General features: G+C 40.8%; 1 protein-coding gene across 2 annotated transcripts; it reads right to left on the reverse strand.

Moving 5' to 3' along the window:
- On the reverse strand, positions 1–17850 carry LOC109086788 (zinc-alpha-2-glycoprotein-like). 2 transcript variants are annotated; one of them, XM_042740355.1, is made up of 7 exons: positions 17242–17850; positions 14339–14593; positions 13498–13776; positions 768–1055; positions 551–679; positions 323–361; positions 1–229 (listed from the first exon to the last, which is right to left on the reverse strand). In XM_042740355.1, exons 1-7 carry the CDS (start codon positions 17288–17290, stop codon positions 210–212), a joined length of 1059 nt encoding a protein of 352 aa, XP_042596289.1. In that variant the 5' UTR covers positions 17291–17850; the 3' UTR covers positions 1–209. The 2 variants fall into 2 exon arrangements, 1 of the variants encoding a protein (XP_042596289.1); XR_006156664.1 differs by having other exon boundaries at positions 323–679.
- Positions 17851–22488: the final 4638 nt, after the last annotated feature.

A 22488-nucleotide genomic window follows, 5' to 3' on the forward strand; every position in this document is an offset into this window, starting at 1 on the left:
GATATATAGTGGTTAAATCTAAAATAAAATCCACATTTTAGCCCAATTAACCCTTAACCCTATTTTTAATAGGGTACAATGGGCATAAAGTTTTACCATGTTAAAGGGAGGATTTATATTATTTTCCTTATTTCCACAATTCATTGGGAACTTTACTGCAAGTTTGAATCAGCCTGTTACTGAAAGCACTCTTATTCCTGAGCAGAGCATCACATAGAAGACTCTTGTGCTGGAAAAGAGAGGGACATTATTCATATATAATAAAAGATAAACAAGTGTTATGGATTTGTACTTTATTGCTGTAAATGCAATGTATACTCACTTGGTGTAGGGGAGTAATCACTCTGTGACTTTCTGGAGTCTGTTCATGAGTAAGACAGAATTTACATCTTACACAGAATTTAATATCTTATTATTTATTCACCAATTTTCAACTTGCAAATCTCACTTTAAAAACGGGCAGAATTTTACAAAGATTACACATTATTTCTTATAATATAATACCATATAAGTATACTGATATTTACATTCAAACAGCAGCTAAATTTACCAGCAGCATGGCTTTTCCTCTTCCATATGATAAGTGCTGTTATTATAAGAGACACACATATAAACACCACCAGACAGGTACAGGTAACCAGGGACAAAGTGGATGATCCCAGGTCAGTTTCTACCAGATCTAAAATAAAGAGATTATTCATTCACTGGGATTAAAAAGAAGAACTTCACTATATAGAAGCTAAGACCTTACTGGATGTTTTTCATACCAAACATAATATCCAATTTGTTGTCCAGACTCAGGTGATTTATTTCACAGCTGTAATTATGTCTGTCATGTAGTTCCTTAACACTGATCACCAAACTCTTCCTTATCTGGTATGTTCCATCTCCATTGGGCAGAAGATCACCTCCTGTGATATTTCCATCAACAGCAGGGTGTCCACCTCTGACTAGAGTCAGGTTAATGTGGCGGGGATAAAAACCAGTCACCAGGCATGTGATTTGAACCTCATGAGATGCTTGCGCCTTTTTAAGAAGTCTGACTCTAGGTTTCACTAAAGAAAAATGATAGAATGCTGTTATTGTTATGGAAAGTAAATAAAAGTTAAATTAATAGCATAATTCATTAATGTATGCCAGTGTTTCCCATTCCTTGTCCTGGAGAACCCCCAACACTGCACATTTTAGATGTCTCCCTATTCAAACACACCTGTTTCAACTCATCAGCTCATTAGTGAAGACTACAAGACCTCAAATGTGTGTGTCAGATAAGAGAGACACCAAAAGCATGCAGTGTTGGGGGTTCTCCAGGACCAGGATTGGGAACCACTGATGTATGGTAACCAACCATGATTTAAATAGCAACATGAGACAATTTAGTAAAAAAAGAGTATCCATGTGGTAATCTCAGTTTGGTGTGTCTTAAAAAAAACAAAAACAAAACAAATATATATATATATATATATATATATATATATATATAGTAACAGAGTGAAGAATCACACGACAGCGAGGAGTGCAAAGTAAGGCCCCGGAGAGTGGGTTTATTACAATAAGCAAATATTAGTGGTCGGAAGTGGGAAGCGCTGGAGCGCTGATCGTGGTGGTGTTCCAGGTGCGGCGTGTCTGTGCGTGGGGTGCTGATCGGTCGCGAGCTCTCTGTAGGGGAACACGAAGAACCGCATTAGCATCCTGTCTTCTGAAGTGATCACTCACTTGTGTGTCAGTGGGGCGGCTTATGTAGCTGCTTGATTGTCGGCAGCCGTGTCCGATCAGCCGGTGATGAGGTTTCCAGGTGCTCCTCGTGCGTTTCCAGGGCGACGCTGATGAGGCATCGGGACACGCGTCACACTCCCCCCCCAACCCCCCCCCCCAAGCGTTGTCCTGGTCCTCTTGTACAACGGGGAGATTGGGGGTGGGTGGGGAGTGTGCCCTGACAGACTTGCAAAAGCTGACCAAATCCTGGAGAGTCCGTCGGCGTTGGCCGTCCCGGCTCGGTGTTGTACGCTGAAGTGGAAGTCCTGGAGCACTAGGAACCACCGAGTTACCTGGGCGTTGGTGTCTTTCACCCGGGCCATCCACTGCAGGGGGGCATGGTCCGTAATCAAGGTAAATTTCCTTCCCAATAGATAATACCTTAGCTCCAGGACTGTCCACTTGACAGCCAACGCCTCCCTCTCCATGGTGGCATAGCGCTGTTCCGCAGGGATCAGCTTCCGGCTGATGTAGATTACGGGATGTTCCTCGCCGTCCTGTACCTGGGAAAGGACGGCTCCCAATCCCGTGTCCGAGGCATCCGTCTGCAACAGAAAGGGGCAGTTACAGTCCGGGGCCCGCAGGACTGGCTCCGACGTGAGGGCTGCCTTGATCCGACGGAACGCCTCCTCCTCTGTAGGGCCCCAGGATGGCTTCTCCGGCTGCCCCTTTCTGGTCAAGTCTGTCAGGGGGGCTGCTAAGGAGGAGAAGTTAGCGATAAAACAACGGTAATACCCTGCCAACCCCAGAAAAGCCCGTACCTGCGTCTTGGAGCTGGGACGTGGCGCGGAGAGGATAGCTGTACCTTCTTCTGCTGGGGTTTAATCAGGTTGCGGCCCACCTGGAACCCCAGATACTTGGCCTCGGTACGGGCGAGGTCACACTTCCGGGGGTTGGCAGTGAGTCCAGCCCTCCGAAGCTCTCCTAGCACCCTCCGGAGCCGTTCAAGGTGGTCCTCCCACCACTCGGAGTGGACGACGACATCGTCCAGGTAGGCGGCCGCGTAGGCTTGATGGGGCCATAGAAGGATGTCCATCATGCGCTGGAAGGTCGCCGGCGCCCCATGCAAGCCGAACGGGAGGGTCCAGTACTACCAGTGGCCACTTGGGGTGGAGAAGGCGGTCTTGGGCTTGGCCTCCTCTGTGAGTCTGACTTGCCAGTACTCCTTTGTCAGGTCGAGGGTGGAAATATACCAGGCCCTCCCGAGTCGGTCGAGAAGTTCGTCCACTCTGGGCATTGGATAGCCATCGAATTCCGAGACCTCATTTAGGCGACGGTAGTCATTACAGAACCGGAGGGTGCCATCGGGCTTCGGGACCAGGACGATGGGGCTGGACCAGGGGCTCCGGGATGGTTCGATTACCCCTACCCTCAGCATCTCCTTAACTTCCTCCTTGATGGCGTGTTGCCGAGACTCCGGGACACGATAGGGCCGCTGCCTCACGATGAGTCCTGGTGGTATCCGGATGTCGTGCTGTACCACGGTGGTCCGCCCAGGGAGGGTGGAGAACACATCGGAGAACTGACCGACCAGGTGCTGCCACTAGATCCATCCCGATCCGCTCGAAGGGCACCTCAATGATGGGTAGTGGAATCAGCGGGATGGGGGGAGGGATCCGTGGCGACGTCCGCTGGCAGGTCGGGCATCCCTGGCAGAACCGCTTCACTTCAGCGTCCAGGCCGGGCCAGTGGAAGCGATCCCGGATCCGTTGGATGGTATTCTGGACCCCGAGGTGGCCGGCCATGGGATGTGAGTGGGCCAGCTTCTTCCGTAGGGGTCTTCGGCGGCTCCCACAGGGGCTGGCAGGCTGGGTGGCGGCGAGGAGGAGGCGGTCAAATCCGGGCCAATCCCTCCCCAGGAGCATTGGCACTGGGAGGTCCGTGACGATCCCCACCTCAACCGGCCAAGATCCTGGGGTGGCCGAAATGGTGACCTGACGTGCTGCCACTTCTTGGGTGTCCCCGTGGACACACGTGATGGCCAGGCGGGCTCTAGACTCCGGGCGGGGGGACAAGACAGTGGGGTGGACGAGGCTGACCGCACTTCCGGAGTCCAGGACGGCTTCCAACGGGTGGCCATTTACTTTCACCTTGGCTCGTGGGGCCCCCCCGGGTGGGGCGCGGTGGACGATGCAGCCTGCCAGCCACGTCCGCATGGAAGGGCGGGGTGGTTCGGTGGGCATGTGCTCGTCCTGGGGTGTGGGAGCCGCCGGCCTGCTCACTGGTCATGAGGCGCCCTCCGGCGTGCATCGCTCCTGGACCACCCTCCGGGGAAATGGCGGCGCTCGCTCCCCAGCCTCTCGTCGTTGGGCCGCATCCGCCAGCTCGACGGCTTCCACCAGCTCGCCGAGAGTAGTGGGGTTCCGCATTCCTGCCGCTTGACGGTGTGGACAGGGTAGTGCGTGCAGGAGCTGGTCGATAACTACACTCTCCGCCACCTGGCTAGTGCTGGGATCCCCGGCCAGCAGCCAGTGCCGCACGAGCCGGGAGAGTTCTGCCGCTTGGGCCCGGGCTGGGGACCGTGCGTTGTATTCCCAGTCAAAGAACAGTTGTGCCACTGCAATCTGCGACAATCCCACCCGAGACAGGATTTCCCGCTTCAGTTCCTCATAGCTCTCACTGGCCTCGGGTGGGAGGGAGAAGTAGGCGCGCTGTGCTTCGCCGGTCAGGAGGGGTGCGGGCAGTCATGCCCAGCCCGGGCGTTCCCAATGCTCTCGGATGGCGACATTCTCAAACATCTGCAGGAACATCTCCACGTCATCATGAGCGGTCATTTTGGGTATCAGCTGCGCGGCCTGGACACGGGGATCAGGCGGCGGAGCGTGTCGGCCTGCCTGGAGGATGGCGAGCTCACATTCAGTCTCTCATTGACGGCTGGCAAGGTGTTCAGCAATTTGTTGCTGGCGGATGCTGACCTCGGTAAGGTGCTTGAGAAGCTCTTCTATGACGAGGGGAGGAGCGTCCGCCTGCATGGGGAAAGAGAGAAAAGAAAACAGCAATGAGGGAAAAAAAGTTTTTTTTTTTTTTTTTTGCAAAGTAAGGGTGGCTGTCGGTGATTCTTCACACTTCTGCCTGCATTCTCCACCAGTGTAACGGGGTGAAGAATCACACGACAGCGAGGAGTGCAAAGTAAGGCCCCGGAGGGTGGGTTTATTACAATAAGCAAATATTAGTGGTCGGAAGTGGGAAGTGCTGGTGCGCTGATCGTGGTGGTGTTCCAGGTGCGGCGTGTCCGTGCGTGGGGTACTGATCGGTCACAAGCTCTCTGTAGGGGAACACGAAGAACAGCGTTAGCATCCAGTCTTCTGGAGTGATCACTCACTTGTGTGTCAGTGGCGGCGGCTTATGTAGCCGTGACCGATCAGCCGGTGATGAGGTTTCCAGGTGCTCCTTGTGCGTTTCCAGGGCGATGCTGATGAGGCACGCGTCACAATATATATATATTCTAGTAATCCTGAAGAGCTGATTAGCTGGATCAGGCGTGTTTGGAGCTAAACTGTGCAGAGCTGTGGCCTTCCAGGAATTGAGTTTGAGACCAATGATCAATAAGATCCATTTTACACAAAAATTTTACATTGACATAAAAACCTGGCAAAGTATTAATTCAGGTTTTTTTTTGTGACTTCATGTTCTTAATTATTTTCACAGTGGTGGCAGATATAGTCAGAAGTTACATGTTGTTGTATAGTAAGATGTTGTCCTGCCATCAGTGTGGTCATCATAAGACCACAAATCAGTAATACAGTACAGAAACTGGCCCCCGCTATGCACTTCAGAGGTTTTTGTTGTTATTTTTGTTGTTGTTGTTTTTGTTGTTTTTCTCTGAGCACCCCAACTCAAACAAAGACAAATTAGTAATAACTATACAATAGTAACTTATGGTCCTTGAATATGATTGGTAACATGGTAAAGCCATGCGATATTCTACCAGTATCACCAAGAGGACTGTTTCACTGTTTGAATCTGTAATGTGAGAGTCCTGACAACAGAGTTGGGGATCCAAATGCAGGGCTTCATTAACAAAATTGGTCAAAACAGGCAGGGTCGAGCACCAGCAAACAGAATAATCCAAGGCAGGGAAAAAAAGAGTAATCCAATAAACAGGCAATGGTCAGGGCAGGCAGCAGACAATCAAGAAACTAGGAAAAAAGTTAGGGTCAAAAACACAGGAAAACTAGGAAACACAGAAAGGTAAACACGGAAACTAGGAACTAGAAATGGTAACCAAGGAACCAATTAGAACATGACACATGCAACCTAGGAACCAATCAGAACATAATACAAAGACAAGGTTAGCACATGACATGATCACATGAAGGGCAAGGGACACATGGGAAATAGAGTCCAGGAAGCAATGGCCAGAGTCCAGGGTGGAGTGCCCTCTAATGGAGCTCATGGGCATTCCAGGTGGTGATCGTGACATTATCACTCTGCTTGCAGCATTTCTTACAGTGAGCATCAAACTTCCTATATTCAAGTCAAAATGAAGCTCTTCACGCTAAACAATCTTGCTGAAAAACCAAACTTTGCACTCAGACATGACACACAAATCCTCAAAAACACACACCCTACAACACAGTCTTGCACACTGATGAGATAAATTCAAAACAACACTTAAAAAAAAAACAGTAATTGCTTGTGGTACTCCCCAAATGTTTTGTTCCTTAATTTAATGTACTTTAGAGTACAGTACATTACAGCAAACAGCAACAAAAATAATTATTCTGTCCCAGCATCCCGTCTTTGGTCCTGGACAGGACAAAGAACCTCTTCAACATCACAGGCTATATTAGCCCTGGCCAGGCAGCAGGGATAAAATTCTCCTGCATGCCTGATCCAACCCTGGTACGCATCAACTAAAAATATATGAGAATGTTTGTGTTCTTGCCCTTGCCCTTCCCATTCCACTTTCTCTTCCATGTTGTCGTTGTCCTCCTCCTCCTCCTTCTTATCCTAATCTTCCTATTTCTCCTCTTCCTTTCCGTACTCCCTCTCTACCTCCTACCCTTCCTGTTACTTCATTTCTTTCTCTACTCCCTACTCCTTCTTCTCCTCTGTGGTGTCCTTGACCTCTTCCTTCACGTTTCTCTGGATCCATTGTTTCAAACCTGAATACAGTTTTCTGAGTCACTTTAGTGCATTTCTTGAATCGTCCTTAAAACAACGTTCTTGGAATGTCTTTAGGATGTTATTTGTACTTAAAAAACGTTTTCTATCAACATTATAAGAAAATTCATCAAGCACAAAAAAACGTCCAAAAGACATTCAAAGTGCGTTGTTCTATCAACATTATTAGGACATTCATAAAGTACAAATAATGTCCTAAAGATTTTCCAAGAACGTTTTTCTAAGAATGTTTTCTATCAACATTATAAGAATATTTATCAAGTACAAAAAACATCCTAAAGACATTCCAAGAATGTTGATTTAAGAATGTTTTGTCAACATTATAAGAACATTCTAGTACAAATAATGTCAGATTACAGTTACATTTATTTTGTACTTAAATTACGTAACACCGTTACATGTAACTAGACACTCCCCAACACTGAATATGTGTGTGTGACTTTCCGAGATGGAGCGGTTATCACTGTCCTGACTTTGCCGTTTCCATTGCAAGTGTATTTGCCGTTTCCATTGCAATCTAAATGAATAGTTAAATGTTGCATAAACGTGCCGTTTATGGGTTTGTGCGCTGGCGTGAACAGTCTGGAAATGCTCCTTTTCATGCAGTGTTTGCAGTGTAAAAACATGGGTTGATTTTTGCATTTGTCTGAAGTTCTGAAATCTGATCAAAATAACAGGCTTATTGAAAATTCACATCCATTCTCTGCCAGCAGGTGGAGTGTTTGGTAGAAATATAACTGTTTCCATGGTAACGGCAGAACACAAAGCAGCACAGCACTGGACTTTGAACATGCAGCACTCATGATTATTTAATGAAAAATGGAATTTTGGAGTTTTGTAGTTTAATTATGACATTCCGCAATTCTGGTCTTTCCGTCCCCAAATTTAAGACCTCTTGAAATCATAATTAATATTTCTTGCACAATTTAAGACTTTTTAAGGCCTTACATTTGATACAACTAAATTTAAGACTTTTTGAGAAACCCTGTGTACAGTTCCTGTGAAATCCCATCCTGCATTTGTGTAGTCTATAACCATCCCCAGAAAGATGACTCGCTGGCTGGGAGACAAAGAGCTCTTGGCTAAGGTGATTCTTAACCCAAGGCACTCCAAGTGGCTGAGCAGCAGTGACCTGTGAGCGATGAGCACCTGTTCTGAATTGGTTAAAGTTAGCCAATTGTTGAGGTAGTTCAAAATGCAGATTCCCATGGCTAGAGGAACCATCTCCACGGCTCCTTTTGCAAGCAGTGTTTGTACTCCGGACCAGAGAACGTGAGCATTGCTGTCCTGTACTAAAGTTTGAATAATACCTCTGGAACAAGCTGGCCTGCCAGCAAATTAAAGGGAGAAGCCTCGTTATATGATTTTTAGAGCCCAACTTTTCACATCCGGGATAGCTTTCCAAGCCTGAAGCCTCTCGCAGCCGATGATCCTCATATGTGAAGCACACAGGTAAATCAAGGGTTTGGGGCGAGAGAGAAACATGTGGGAGCTGTGTCGGCATGACTTCATTCGAGCTTGTAAGAACCCTGCTGCTCTGCTGTTTCCTTCTCTTAGGTGAGAATGGAATTGGGAGAGTAGAGTGGGGAGGACTGCCTTCATTAAATTGTTTCTTTTTTTTATTTGAGAATGTTGTTGCGAGAGTAGAGTGGGGATGGGTGCTTTAATTATAGAAAGATGTGATGGACGAACAAGGGTATCAATGGGATTGTACAAGCCAAATTCAATAGCCATGAAAAGTGTATTATATCTACAATATCAACAGCAAATACACCCAGAACGAAATAATAAAATTCTTCAGTGTGCGTGTGTGTGTGTGTGTAAAGTCTCTCAATGTCCCAACCGTATCATATATACATAAAAAGATCGAAAAAGAGTTCAGATTGGTCTCAACGGTAATGTCTTTATAGTCCTGAAGCTGTAATCCACCCAGCGCTGGTGATTTAAATGATCTTCATGGCAAGTATTCCGCACAAAAAAAAAAAAAAAAAAAATACTCCACAAGAAGATGTCCTTATAGTCCATAGGGAAAAACACAGCCAAGACGTTAGATAATCCTCTTAGTCCGGTTGTTGGAAAGGAATAGACTTGTGAGCGACACCCTTCCTGAATGCCGGGATGCCGGCATTCTATAAAGAAAAACAAAACTTCCCACTTCCCATTTGGATGACGACACATCCCGTGACAACGAGGCACGAGTTGAATCTCGCGATACTATAGTTCTGGGTCAATCACAGCAATACCACGGGGAGAAAACAATACACAGGGAGAAAGCAATCAACATATAACTGGCAGAACATTTTTATTGGTAACTGCAGGTATAAATAAACTTCTTCTTATGTGGCAGTGGTACATAGATCCCCCTCCCCAGCCAACAACATCGGAGGCGAACGTCCGTACCAGCACTTCAGGTTAACCACATTTATATTTTCTGTTTTAAGTGGGTCTCCCCATTGAACTGTCCCAATTTTTTTTATTCTTTATGCCGGTCCCTCCCACTTGGGTGCTAGCCTAGCAGAGTATTTATTTGAGGCTGATAAAAGCGGGTGTGTTCTAATCCAGACTAGATCTCCAGAGTGAAACTGCATCTTTCTGTATCTAGCTTGTCTGGCTTGTTGTACTTTCATTCTGGATTTTACTTCCTCTGCCATGATGTTTTGTCTGTCCAATAAGTTATATGAGGGTTGATCAGGAGCAGTTGACCTGTGGACCAGTCTTTCCAATGTTCTGTGAAGTTGTCTACCCAGCATCAACTCTGCCTGTGTTTTTCCAGTGGTCTCTTGGTAAGCGGTGTTAATGGCAAACCAAAATTCTGGTAACCATTGGTCCCACAACTGATGATGTTGACCCACATATAAAGCAATCATTGTTTTTAATGTCCAGTTTACTCTTTCTGTCAGGTTTGTCTGTGGATGGTAACTGGTCGTGAGTTTTTGGATACTTCCCCAGGTTTTGCACAGCTCAGCCAGAAGCTTGGAGGTAAATTGTGCTCCACGGTCGGAGATAATGTATTTAGGTACTCCCCATCGGGTAAAGATTTCTTCCTTGAGAATTTTTGCATCTTGCTATTTCTGAACGGGAACATCTCTACCCATTTTGTGTAGTAATCCACTACAACGAGGAGATAAGCATTGCATTTTTTGCTGGAAGGGAAAGATTTGTAAAAAACCACTTGGTTTTGTATTATCGTGCTCCTCCAAAATCCTCAACAGTTGTCTTTAATCGGCCTAGATGACCTCCCAGAGGATTATCATGAAAGTAGTGAAAAAACCCAGGTATTAATGCTTGGGGAACGACCAGATGCAACTTGTTACCACTATTCCTCACAGGTACTCTGCGGTATAACACTCCATGATGAGCCTCGAAGGTTATTTGTTGGTTTTGACCCTTTGTAATTCTCTGCTCTGCCTGCAGGTGAGAGATGGACGTGTCATTCTTTTGGGATTGAGAGATTTCCTCTAATATGTTTGGGATGTCAGATTAACTCTTAGACTTTATCACCATGCAGTGGGCCTGTTCTGCCTTCACAGAGTCAGAGGTTCGGGACAAGGTGTCTGGTCCTAAGTTTAGGTAACCCTTCCTATGATGAACTTGGAAGTGGAATTGCTGTAGCCTGAGAACCTGGAATGATTGACTGGGGTCAGGTTGCATTAGGACTGGTGGGTTTTGCGATGCTCGCTTGAGAGTATCGACGTTAGCTCAGCATTCGGGTGTCTACTCCCATCTCACTCCCTTCTTTTTCAGGTGATTTAAAGGAGCGGTGATATCAGCAAAATGGGTTATGAATTTGTGGTACCACCCCACCAACCCTAAGAAACGGTTTGACCAGAGACCTCAGCTTATCTTCCACCTCGGTAAGGTAGCCATCTGGAAGAAATGCAGCCATAAATGCCTTTTTGAAAGATTGCCAATCCATTACCTTACCCTTTTCTGCCTTCCACCAGCTGAGAGCAGGTCCTCTCAGGACCGTGCTCAAGGTTCCGATGAGCTCCCCACTAGGAAGGGGCCTGATATCCAGCTAGTTTTCACACTGCTCGATGAAGGTAAGCACACCCGAAGTCTAACAAGAGGCACCAAAGGTGGGGAACTCCAGGCATATGGGGGGCGTGTGCAGAAAGATGATGTACTGGGAACAACTGGAGGATTAAGCACACTGGTTATAGAAGTAGATACAGGGAAACTTTATATGTTGCATTAACAGACCTTGGTAGTGGTACTTTAACTCTAGGTGTGGTTATGGTTATGTGGTTATGGGAACATGAACAGAGGAAATGGAGTTAGCAGGAAGTAATCTTGAGTGAGAAGGGGTACTAGTTAGTTGTAGCTTCTTCATTTGATTTTCCCACTTTGTATTTCTTCTTATCAAACAGTCAGTCACAGCCCTTTCCGACTTCTCTAAGCCAGATCGGAAGTAGTCCTCCATGTCTGCTAAGCTAGCGTCCACTTCTTCTCTGAAACTTGACTCCCAATTAATAGTGCTTTCAACAGACTGTTTGAATTCATGTTGCACTGATTGTACTTTTGAACCCAGAGCCAATAAATCCACCTTAATTTTAGCTATGTCTGATTGCATTGTTTGTACCACATTAAATTTCTTAACACAGCTTTCATCATCCTCCTCATCAGTTTCATCATCATTATCAGAAATATACAGTGAACTCAACATAGCTGAGATTTCCAGTTTCAAGGACATTCTGTTCAACATTGTCATTGGTATCAACAGATTCAACTTGGGTATTTACATCTGGCTCCTCCATAACTAAATACAAATAAACAAAATAATACATAACCAGAACGTCCCCGTACGGGCCACCACTATGTAACAATTCCCCGCAAAGCGTTTGAACTACACAAATAAAACAAGGGGAGGACGAACGAGGGTATCAAGGAGATCACACAAGCCAAATTCAATAGCCAAGAAAAGTGTATTATATCTACAATATTATCAGCAAATACACCCAGAACAAAATAATAAAATTCTTCTGTGTGTGTGTGTGTGTGTGTGTGTGTGTGTGTGTGTGTGTGTGTGTGTGTGTAAAGTCTCTCAATGTCCCAACCGTGTCATATGAATGTCTTTATAGTCCAGAAGCTCTAATCCACCCAGCGCTGGGGATTTAAATGATCTTCACGGCAAGTATTCCACAAAAAAAAAAAAAAAAAAAAAACAGAAAGGGAAAAAATATTAATACTCCACAAGAAGATGTCCCAATAGCCCATAGGGAAAAACACAGCCAAGACGTTAGATAATCCTCTTAGTCCGGTTGTTGGAAAGGAAGAGACTTGTGAGCGACACCTCTCTTGAACACTAGTCTCTTGTCAATCAACCACTTCAACTGTTTCATCATCAGAATCCGGCTCGAGTTGGTAAGCTACAATTCATACAATCTTTTATATGTATTGATAAGTCTCCAGGGCTGTCATTCTGGTGTTTCGTTTCCAACACGCGCTGTACACGGTAAACCAATCCAGAGCCGTAGAGAGATCACAAAGGACTGCCCCATCTGACCAATCACAGCAGTGAGGGCTCACGGAATGAGGGGATTAGAGAGACTGATTCTTTGAACTGCTTCGCATGAGTCGATTATGAATCAATTAAAATTAAATCAATTTTCTGAGAAAATTAACGTTATTTTGATCTTGCATGCATGTAAACCTGTTTTAGGAGACTCATAAAACAAAATTAGCAACCTTAAAAATGGCATAATAGGGGCACTTTAAAGAAGGCAATCCACGAGCGGAGAAGGGTGAGACTCATGCTCTCGCAGTGAGAGCATAATGTCTCAGTGAGCGGAGCCTCTCATGGGCACTTCCCAAACAGGGGTTCCATGAACAAGCTACACTCGCATGGCGACATTTTTTTGCTCAGAAATTTGCTCTTTAGGGAACTGGATGGCCACAGGGGAAGGCTTCTTCTTCTCCCTCTGCTGGGGCTACTTCCATGGCAGCGAGCTAAAGTCTGAGCCTGCTGAGCTTCCTTCTCCAGCTTCTAGCTTGCAGAGTCAGCGAGGAGATAATCTTCATCGCTGAAGGAGAAAAAATTTGATGAAAAGGCGCTCGGAGCCAACTTATATAGCAGTCAGCTCCACCCCTTTTAGCAGGTTGAAGCACCATTGGTTTGTGCAGCTACACAAATGTTATCAAATCAGGCTTCAGTATCAGAGTAAACAGGAGTTTTCCCTATAAGCGTTTCATGCAACCGGAGACACTGTTTGCAAGGTTACTAACTTCACAGCTTCCTCTTGCTCGGATATAGCAAGATATTTTCGTTTAGTTTAGTTCCTTTTTCATGGATTTTTTCAAGTATTTTCTTCTTTCTATGAAAATGAGTTAAATTTCATATTTTTCAATCTCTTAATCTTCAGAAGAAGAGAGAAGTGAATCTCAGTTTATCTATGTTTCAAAGCATGTGATTGGCTTTTTGCTACTGGTGTGACACTCTCATGTGCAAAGTCAATTTTTTGTCAACTCAAAACCAAACCCACAGCTCTGATGTATTCAACTACCATAATGGTACCGGGCCCAGGAATTTATTATTTTTTTTTTTTTTTTATTATGTACTGTAATATGATGAACTACTTGTACTGTACAGTACCTAATCATGTGGATTCTGCTTACCTTTTCGCAGAATGCTGTTTTTGTTCATGTGCAAGTTCCTCCTCAAAATTTTCAGGCAATAAGGAAGATAAATATTTTCATACAGAAACTTTACATAAAGAATTTTTGGCTGGTCCCATGCACGTATTAATGACAAGCTAATCTGGTGTTCTCTTGTCTCTGGGTCAAAGATACCCCACTCTTTAATTTCACCGTTGAAAGCATCCCATGAGTGAACTAGACCGGGTTTGTCATTGTCTAACAATTCACATCCAGCAAGCCTCTGATATATATGTACACCTTCAAATGGAGAGAAAGAAAGTTTATGTTATTGTGGTCCCACTTTATTTTAGGTATATTACTATGTACTTACATAAAAATTGCATTTTATTAAATAATTAATTTAAATGCATGTAGTAGTTAAAGAAGCTTATTATCATGTGGTATAATATAAATTGTTAATAAAGTGATTGTGAAGTAAAGGGATTTGACATTCAGTATATTCAACTTTTGATAGTCTTTACTTGGACTGAACACATCTTTTTTTTTTTTTTTTTTTTGCTTGGTCGGAACATGTGCTAATTTTTCTCTGTTTGCTACTCTGTTTCTTCCACAGGATGGGCATCCCAAGGTAACTAGGAATTACACAAGCTTCAGTCTGGATCCAACCCTTAAAAATTATCTGAGATGACCGAACACCTAAGAAGAGATGATGCCAATCCCTCAGAGAACCTTAGATGATGCCAACCCTGAACCAACATACAAAACTACCTAATTTTTCTGTGAAGCTGCTTTGCAACGATTTGTATCGTGAAAAGCAATATACAAATATATATAGAATAGTAAAACTCTCAGAACTCACCATCTGAGAGATTTAGGTTGTTCTTCAGGTAAAAAGCATGACCTTTCAAGCTGTTATACATATCGCCAAATATAACATCTTCATCATTTTGCTTCTCATCATGCTTAGCATCACTGTGAGAGTGATTGACAGCTCTCCATGTATCTGAGTCGAAGTACGATACTTGCACATCATCCACCTTTCCCACAACACTGAATTCTGGAAAAGGTGTCTGTCCAATTATATATGTTGCAAAATACATCAGTGAGTGAGAGCCTGTGGGTACACAAGGACAGGCATACATTATTAGCGCAGTGTCACAGAGGCTAATAAGGAAATTCAATGTGTTTTTATTTTTATGCACAGAAGGTAATCAGATTACTTACTGCTACTACAGTATGTATATATTGCCAAAGTCCTTTTAAGGCAAGTCATGTCACTCGGCAGCCATCTTTGAAATGCCTCTTAGGCATGCAAGTGCAACTCCTACCTCTCTGAATGGGAAAACACCAAATTCCCCAAAACTATGCGCCAAGCTTACGATTTAATTTCATATTTAAAATCACCAATGAAATCTGACAACAACTGTCACATAAATGTTGTTTCTTTTGCTCATATAGTGTTTAAAAGAGCTTATTTTTCAGGCTAGATCAGCCAGTGCGCATGTGCAGTCCTAAGTACAGTGTCAGAATGCTGACTGTTTCTGTAGCAACCAGGTATGGACATAGAATTGTTGCTTAATTCCAAATAAATAGATTATGATCCGCAAATAAATGTAAAGAGATTAACAAAAATTAAACATATTGACAAATAAATAGAATGAGATCCAAAAATAAATCTTAGAGTTTCACAAACATGAATTAAATTTTAAAATAAAATGACATCTGCAATAAAAAATCATATTCACAAATATATATTTATGTCACAACCACAACTTTGCCTGGCATTTATTTGTGAATAGTGTCCTGTGCATTTGTAGATCACTGCGATTATAAAGAGACATGTGGGCTGTTACCAAGCAAATTATATAAATATCAATAAAATTAATCTTAGCAGAGGAAATATAGAAGCTGCATCTGAAGTGGCATAGATGTCACACTGTTTAATGGAGTTCAGAGGGACATGGGATTCTTTAACATGCAGTTACAAATGCATAGAAAATGTTTAGATATTTTAAACATAAAACGTTGAATACTGACATTTGAAATTATTTAAAAAAAAGAAAAGATACTTTAAATATGAAATTAAAACCACCAGCAGATGGCAGCAAGTCACTGTTAAAAATAAGTGAGTCGTTGCAATTATGCATTGAACCGAAATGGTTGATTCATTCAGGAACTAAACACCGTCATGTTGCTCAGAGACGCAAAACAGTGTTTTGGCTTTGTTTGGAATTATGTTTGTTGTCGAATTTGAGCAAAAACAGGCAATGTGGTGTCTAAAATTTAACTCTCTTTATTAACTTTATGTTTAGGCTATTGAACTGTTGCATAACATCAGCATCACATTTGAAATCATCTTGATTTTTGGAGAAAAGAAATGGCATTGATAGGCCTATATAAATGATATTTATATAAATTATATTTAATGATGTACATTTATTTTCTGCCCCCATATCTTGAATTTTGTGATCATTCTATATGTATTTTAATAGACTGAATCATGCAGTGAAAGAATGCACTGTAAATACTTACACGCACTAACACAGGCAGTCTAACCTATTACACTACTACTGCACACAGTCTAATTGTCTAACAAAATACAATTTTAAACATCTTTACTGTACCCATTTTATGGTCCTTATATTACCTATTTGAATCAAAGCAGATGAATGAATGAAGTTATTTCAGGAGGAGACCACCCTGATTGTAAAGCAAAACGTGATTGGCTATAGTGAGAGCATGCTACGATTGGTCAGTGAAATGTTGCTGTTATCTGATTGGCCCGAGTAGATGGGGGGTGGAGTCCATGTATTTGTTGTTTATCAGCATGTCTTGATGCAAAGAAATGTTTCACAATTTACAAATGCACTGGATGCAATTCACAAATAAATGCCAGGCAAATTTGTTGTAATATGATTTTTATTTGCAAATCTCATTTTATTTATTTGTGAAACTTTAAGATTTATTTCTGGATCTCATTCTATTTATTTGTCAATATGTTTATTTTATTTTTTAAATCTCTTTATATTTATTTGTGGATCATAATCTATTTATTTGGAATTAAGCAACAATTATATCTCCATAACCAGAATTTTTAATGGCAGCTGCAGTGATACAATGACTTTACTGATTGGCAATTGGCTTTTATTTAGAAGGCAGTGCTTCCTTTCATAAAGCAGACATACTGACTGTTGCATTTTTCCGCATTTAAAAACTATACGAGTGACACGTCTTGGATATTCTATAGTCTTTGATATAGTGCATAAGAGCCAAAGGAGAACTCTGATGCAATCTGTATTGTAAAAAGCATTATATAAATAAACATGACATGACTTGAATATCCACACATTATATATTTTTTAACACATGATGCCATGTTGACAGCATACACATACAGCTCCTATTTATTTGAATGGAAATAATCAAAATATCCAAATACTGTTTATCAATATTATATTTATGTATCATATAAACAATAAAATGTGGAATTTATTTTTATAGCGACAATATTGACCATTACAATTCCTTTTATTCATTTTTATACAAATGGTCTGTTGTCTTCTCTGACAATGTGTATGAAGTAGGCTATTCTAAACAGCTGCTTATAATGTTTAATCTATTTCTTGGTTACAACTTGGTTACACATTGAACAGTATTGAATTGTCAGTTTTGCTTTTGAAAAGGTCCTTGTTCAACTGAAAAATGTCACAAATGATGCAATACCAGTAAAGACAGTAAATAGTATCAATAAAAAAGACATACCTGCATAGACAGCTTTGAAACATGACAAAAGATACAAAAGAATAAGCATTTTCTTTTTGAATAGATTTGTGCTACAGATCAAAAGTGTTACAACTGACTGTTGTGATCAAACCTACAATACAAACCAATCTGCTGGTTTTACCGGTTTTAGTTTAAATACAGTACTGCTCGTCACGTGACATGAGCATCTAAGGTCAAAGTCTAGCCACACATCAGACAGCATATTACATATTATGTATTGAGTAAGCTTTTTAATTTAATATATTTCTATTATTCATTATCTGTCAAACACCAGAGAATACTTCAATTTCCCTGTTTCTCGTCTTTAGATGTGGTTTATTAGACCTGTACAGAGCTTTGAGTTTTTCTGTTTGTTGGATTCATTGTGTTTGTCAACCCTAATCAAACAAGTTATTCTTCTCTGGGTGAACACATTGGCATTTCATAAGTGTGTGGCTCTGAACATGAAGGTTGACTCTTTCCCTGCCAGCATTTTTAAAAGAAGTTGCCAGCCACCGCCAGCATTTTTGATGATTTTCACCTACCTTTGACGGCCCTCAGAATATTATTTGCTATGAATATTTGAAAATTTTATAGATCAAAATAAAGAACCCCTCTATTATTCTATAACATATATTATAGAATAATTAGGGCTGTCAAATGATTAATCACGATTAATCACATCCAAAATAAAAGTTTTGTTTACATAATATATGTGTGTATACTGTGTATATTTATTATGTATATATAAATACACACACATGCATGTATATATTTAAGAAGAATATGTTATGTTTATATATTAAATATATCTATATATAATATAAAATATAAGAATATAAATATATAAATGTATATACATGTAAATATTTTCTAAATATATAATTTATGTGTGTGTATTTATATATACATAATAAATATACCCTGTACACATACATATATTATGTAAACAAAACTTTTATTTTGGATGTGATTAATCGTGATTAATCATTTGACAGCCCTAAGAATAATATTTATATATATATATATATATATATATATATATATATATATATATATATATATATATATATATATATATATTATTCTATCTTCATGTGTTCATGTTTATGATGACAAGCTTTTATGAAGTTACGAGAATACTTTTTTTTTATTTACATAATTTGGTGTAATACTTTTTATATATTAAAAACTACATTTCAACAAAACAACATTATGTACCACGGGACTGTCATTTGTCTGCATTTATCATGAAGTTTGTTAATAAAGTCAGTTTATGTTTGATATTCGCTGCATAATCGTCAAGGCTGCTTTAGGGACCGTTTGCAAATTTACCTCACAGTAAAAAATGAATTTCAATAATTCATTCAAATTAATGTTTGCACTTTAGGGTTATAGTAAAAACAATAATAATACAAGCTTTACGGTTGACCAATGTGTTATGTTTAAATGTTCCATTTAAATGTTAAAAGTCATTTTATTTAAATGGGTCCTATTATGCTCTTTTACAAGGTCTTGATTTTGTTTTGGGGGTGTACTAGAACATGCTCTCATACTAGGTTGTTCGAAAAACACATTATTTTTCACATATTTTACATTATTACAACACCTCTCTCCCCAGTCTGACATGAACGGCTGGAATAGTTCCGGTATCAAATGAAGGCCCGCCTTCTGAAATATGAAATGCGCTGTGACTGGTTAGCTGGGCCAGTCTGTGTTGTGATTGGTTAGCTGGGCCAGTCTGTGTTGTGATTGGTTAGCTGGGCCAGTCTGTGTTGTGATTGGTTAGGTGGGACAGTGTGTGTTGTGATTGACAGGAAATGTCATGTCCCTTACCATAGCCACCTGCTGTGAGCTTCAGTGTAAATATTGTGTCAGAATCAAATCAATTTGAGCACGATTTAATCCCGGATGATTTTAACCACTCTAAGTTCGTCTGTCTTGGGAAAGCTAGCGTGTCTCCGGCATAGTGATAACACTCATTGCATTCTCTAGTGCAGCTCAACCAGGTCTCGTTCCATTCGAGTCGTTCGTTGTAGTTTTTGAAAAGTGAATTGGACTTTGAGCTTTGTAACTTTGCAAACCTTTTTTTATGCTCAAACAGCAACATTACAGACTAACTAAAGTTGAAAAAGTGAAAAGCATAATAGCACCCCTTTAAAACACATCGGACGTTATAACCCAGTTGGTGGAAAATGGTCCCTTACCCATCAAGAGCTGTGATAGCGCTTCAAAGCTTTCTCCGGTTTAAATTTACTGCTACAATACACAAAGGCGGTTTTGAAATAATTTTTTTCATGTCGATATAAAGCAGTTGCATACTGTTAAAACTGATTGTGGTAGTGATATCTTTAGGTCTGTCAATTGTATAGAACAGAGTCAAGCGAAAGCGAATGTCAGGCGACCTAAAACCTAATCTTTATACTGCACTAGTTCACCACTACATAAGAGAAAACTGATATTGTTGCATATGTGTACAAACAAACACACACACACACACACACGTCTACTGAAATATTCTGCAATTCAAGATCACATAGGGCGCAAGATGATGTGTTTTTATTTATAATTTAATGAACAAGTAGGCCAAATGTGAGCAGTTGTACTAGAAAATATGCGCTAATTTAAGTACGAAAAGGAAAAGAAAATGAAACCAGTTAAATGCATAAAATAACTTTACATTCTTACATTATTTTCATCAGAGTTCACTGATTATATAAAATGCAGTGACGGTTGACTATACAGTAGTTATCTGCAGGTCTCATCAATGAGTAGGCCTATATGCAATGACGGAGAACAAGATTTTGGGGGTGTTAAGACCCAGAACCAAGCTGACTGAGCAATAAAGCTATAGTGAGCCCTTTTATTAAAATACCTGGAGCCTAGGTAATACAAAAATAACTCTAAAATTAATCTCAATTACAATTAAGTACAAATTAACTGTATTCAGTTGTGTTTTAGGTCCAAAAACTGTCCAGTACTGTCCAAATCCATTTCTATATAGAAATAATGGGGGGGGGGGCACGTTTGTGAACGGGCATTTGATTTGCATTTGAGAGAAACTGAGAGGATTGTAAACAAGGATACAAACTGACCACATTTTGCTGAAAATTGCCGTTCTGAATTCAAAAGCCATCTGTGTGATTCCAGTAGATCCAATGAGTTGAAAACACTTGCTACTTCATACTTAAATACAAACCAATGCTGAACTTTGGCAAAAATATATATTTTTAAATGTTATAATAGTGATTTTATAATGTCTAAATATAAATCCATTAGCAAAACGTGAAAAGAGCTATATTACAGAGCAGACATGGTAAATGAGACAATAAATAGAGCCAGGGTTGTAATATAATGGGGGCTCGTCCAATTTGGTTTGTAAAAAGCATTTGTTTCTTTTGATATTTTGGGGGCTGTTTTTGTTTATTCCTTTTGGTTGAGAGCATTCCCGGTTAGGAAGGGTGAGAGTTCCAGCTGGATTGATAATTCAGTCCTTCCATCGGTTCACTCTTTTGTTATTTTTCCTTTTTTATTTCCGAGGTTATTCTGGGTGGAGACTTGTTCTCTGTCGGGGGTAAGCATTTCAGAACTGTGACCATTGATTAATTGGTTCACAGTTGCTGAGTTTCTGCTTTTAAAGTTGCCTCGTGCCCGGTACACCTCAGAAGATAGATAGGATTTAGAAGTGTTAGGCAGGAATAGAAGTGTTTTGGGCTCAGCAACCATGCTCACTTTGTAGTGGAAGAGGGATGCGTAAGGTAGGTGAATTAAGCATTTTGAGGCACTTTTGTGTTTATTTGGTCCATGATCCCAACTTTAGAGTGGTAGCAGTGCTTGTGAGAAGTTCCTTTGTGGACTTTAGTGTAGACTAGTGCCCAGTTTCGCCTTTAGATATTTGTGATTGCTTGGTAAGTAATCTTCTGTGTTTGGGTTTGTTCTACTGTTGTTGAAAGCTTTAAAAGCTTCGTTTGAGAGTATTTTTGCTGCTATTTGTTACTTTTGTAGCTGTGTGCTATTGGACCTGTTGTGTTGGTTGAACTTCTGTGTAGGAAGTAGTTACTACGTAAGGGTAGTTAGTGTTGAGTTAGTAATGGCTTCTTTAGAAGACTTCCTAAAGGAACCTTCAGAGGAGTTACTTGAGGTTTTTACAAAGGATCAACTTTTGCAGTTGTCTTCTCATTATGATATTTCCATCACAAGTAGTGAGAAGCGACTGAAGGATAGTGTGAAGGAAATCATTAGAAGTGTTTTGATTGACAGTGGTGTCTTAAAAGTTAAGTAGGTTTCCCCACAATCCATGACTGCTCCTTTGTCTAGGACACATGCTCTTGCTCTCTCTCTCGTCTTGCAGCCAGCACTGCAGTGGCAGTGTTTCTGCTTCTTCAGTCCCCCTTTTTTCCTTTTGTTATTAAATAAACTTATTTTGATTGGCATACTTTTGTTTTGTGTCCTTTATGTTGCATCCCTAGAGCCAGGGTTGTAACAGAGACAATAAATCTTCCTCTGCTGCCATCTAGTGGCCATAGTGGGAATCATGACATTAGTTTAATAGTATTTGTTCCTCTACCACGTGAAATCTTGGCAATGTGAAAATGTGGAAAATATGAATAGCTTTGAGGCAAATTAATTATTTACATTTACATTTAGTCATTTAGCAGACGATTTTATCCAAAGTGACTTACAAATGAGGACACTGGAAGCAATCAAAATCAACAAAAGAGCAATGATATGCAAGTGTTATAACAAGTCTCAGTTAGCTTAACACAGTACATATGCGTTTTCTATCCACTGTTTAGTGGGCGCAGTCAAACTCATCTCACAAAGTCTAGTTCAGGACACTTTTTGTTGTGTATCAGTTCATCAAAGAATTTGTTAAAATTCATGTTTTGCCCAATGCATTTTTGGCAAACACTGTAAAATGTACACTTGTGTTTTCATCAAAACCATTTCTGCATCCTTGCTGTAATGTCTGAGTTATTAGGCATTTATAAAAAAAAAAAAAAAAAAAAAAAAAAAAAAAAAAAAAATACAAAAATATATAAAATATATATATATATATATATATATATATATATATATATATATTAACAAACACTGTTTGGAAGGTGGAAGGACATTAAATGTTGTTTTAGTTTTCTTTGTAAATTAAAACTGCATTTGTGCAGAATTATAAACAGAAACATTCTTGACGTTTGAGACTTTTATTTTGAAATGTTAACTCTTTGGCGGGATTAAACAGATTAGCTA

Source organism: Cyprinus carpio, chromosome B16 (assembly GCF_018340385.1).
Source record: "Cyprinus carpio isolate SPL01 chromosome B16, ASM1834038v1, whole genome shotgun sequence".
NCBI classification, from domain to species: Eukaryota; Metazoa; Chordata; class Actinopteri; order Cypriniformes; family Cyprinidae; genus Cyprinus; species Cyprinus carpio.

What these genes read in the sequence shown, in the direction of transcription:
- LOC109086788 (XM_042740355.1), bottom strand. Translation starts at nt 17,290, where the DNA reads ATGCTTATTCTTTTGTATCTTTTGTCATGTTTCAAAGCTGTCTATGCA. An exon ending in TTTCAAAGCTGTCTATGCAG is followed by an intron (nt 14,594 to 17,241) that starts GTATGTCTTTTT and finishes GTGTACCCACAG; the next exon opens with GCTCTCACTCACTGATGTAT. An exon ending in TGATTACTCCCCTACACCAA is followed by an intron (nt 230 to 322) that starts GTGAGTATACAT and finishes TCTCTTTTCCAG; the next exon opens with CACAAGAGTCTTCTATGTGA.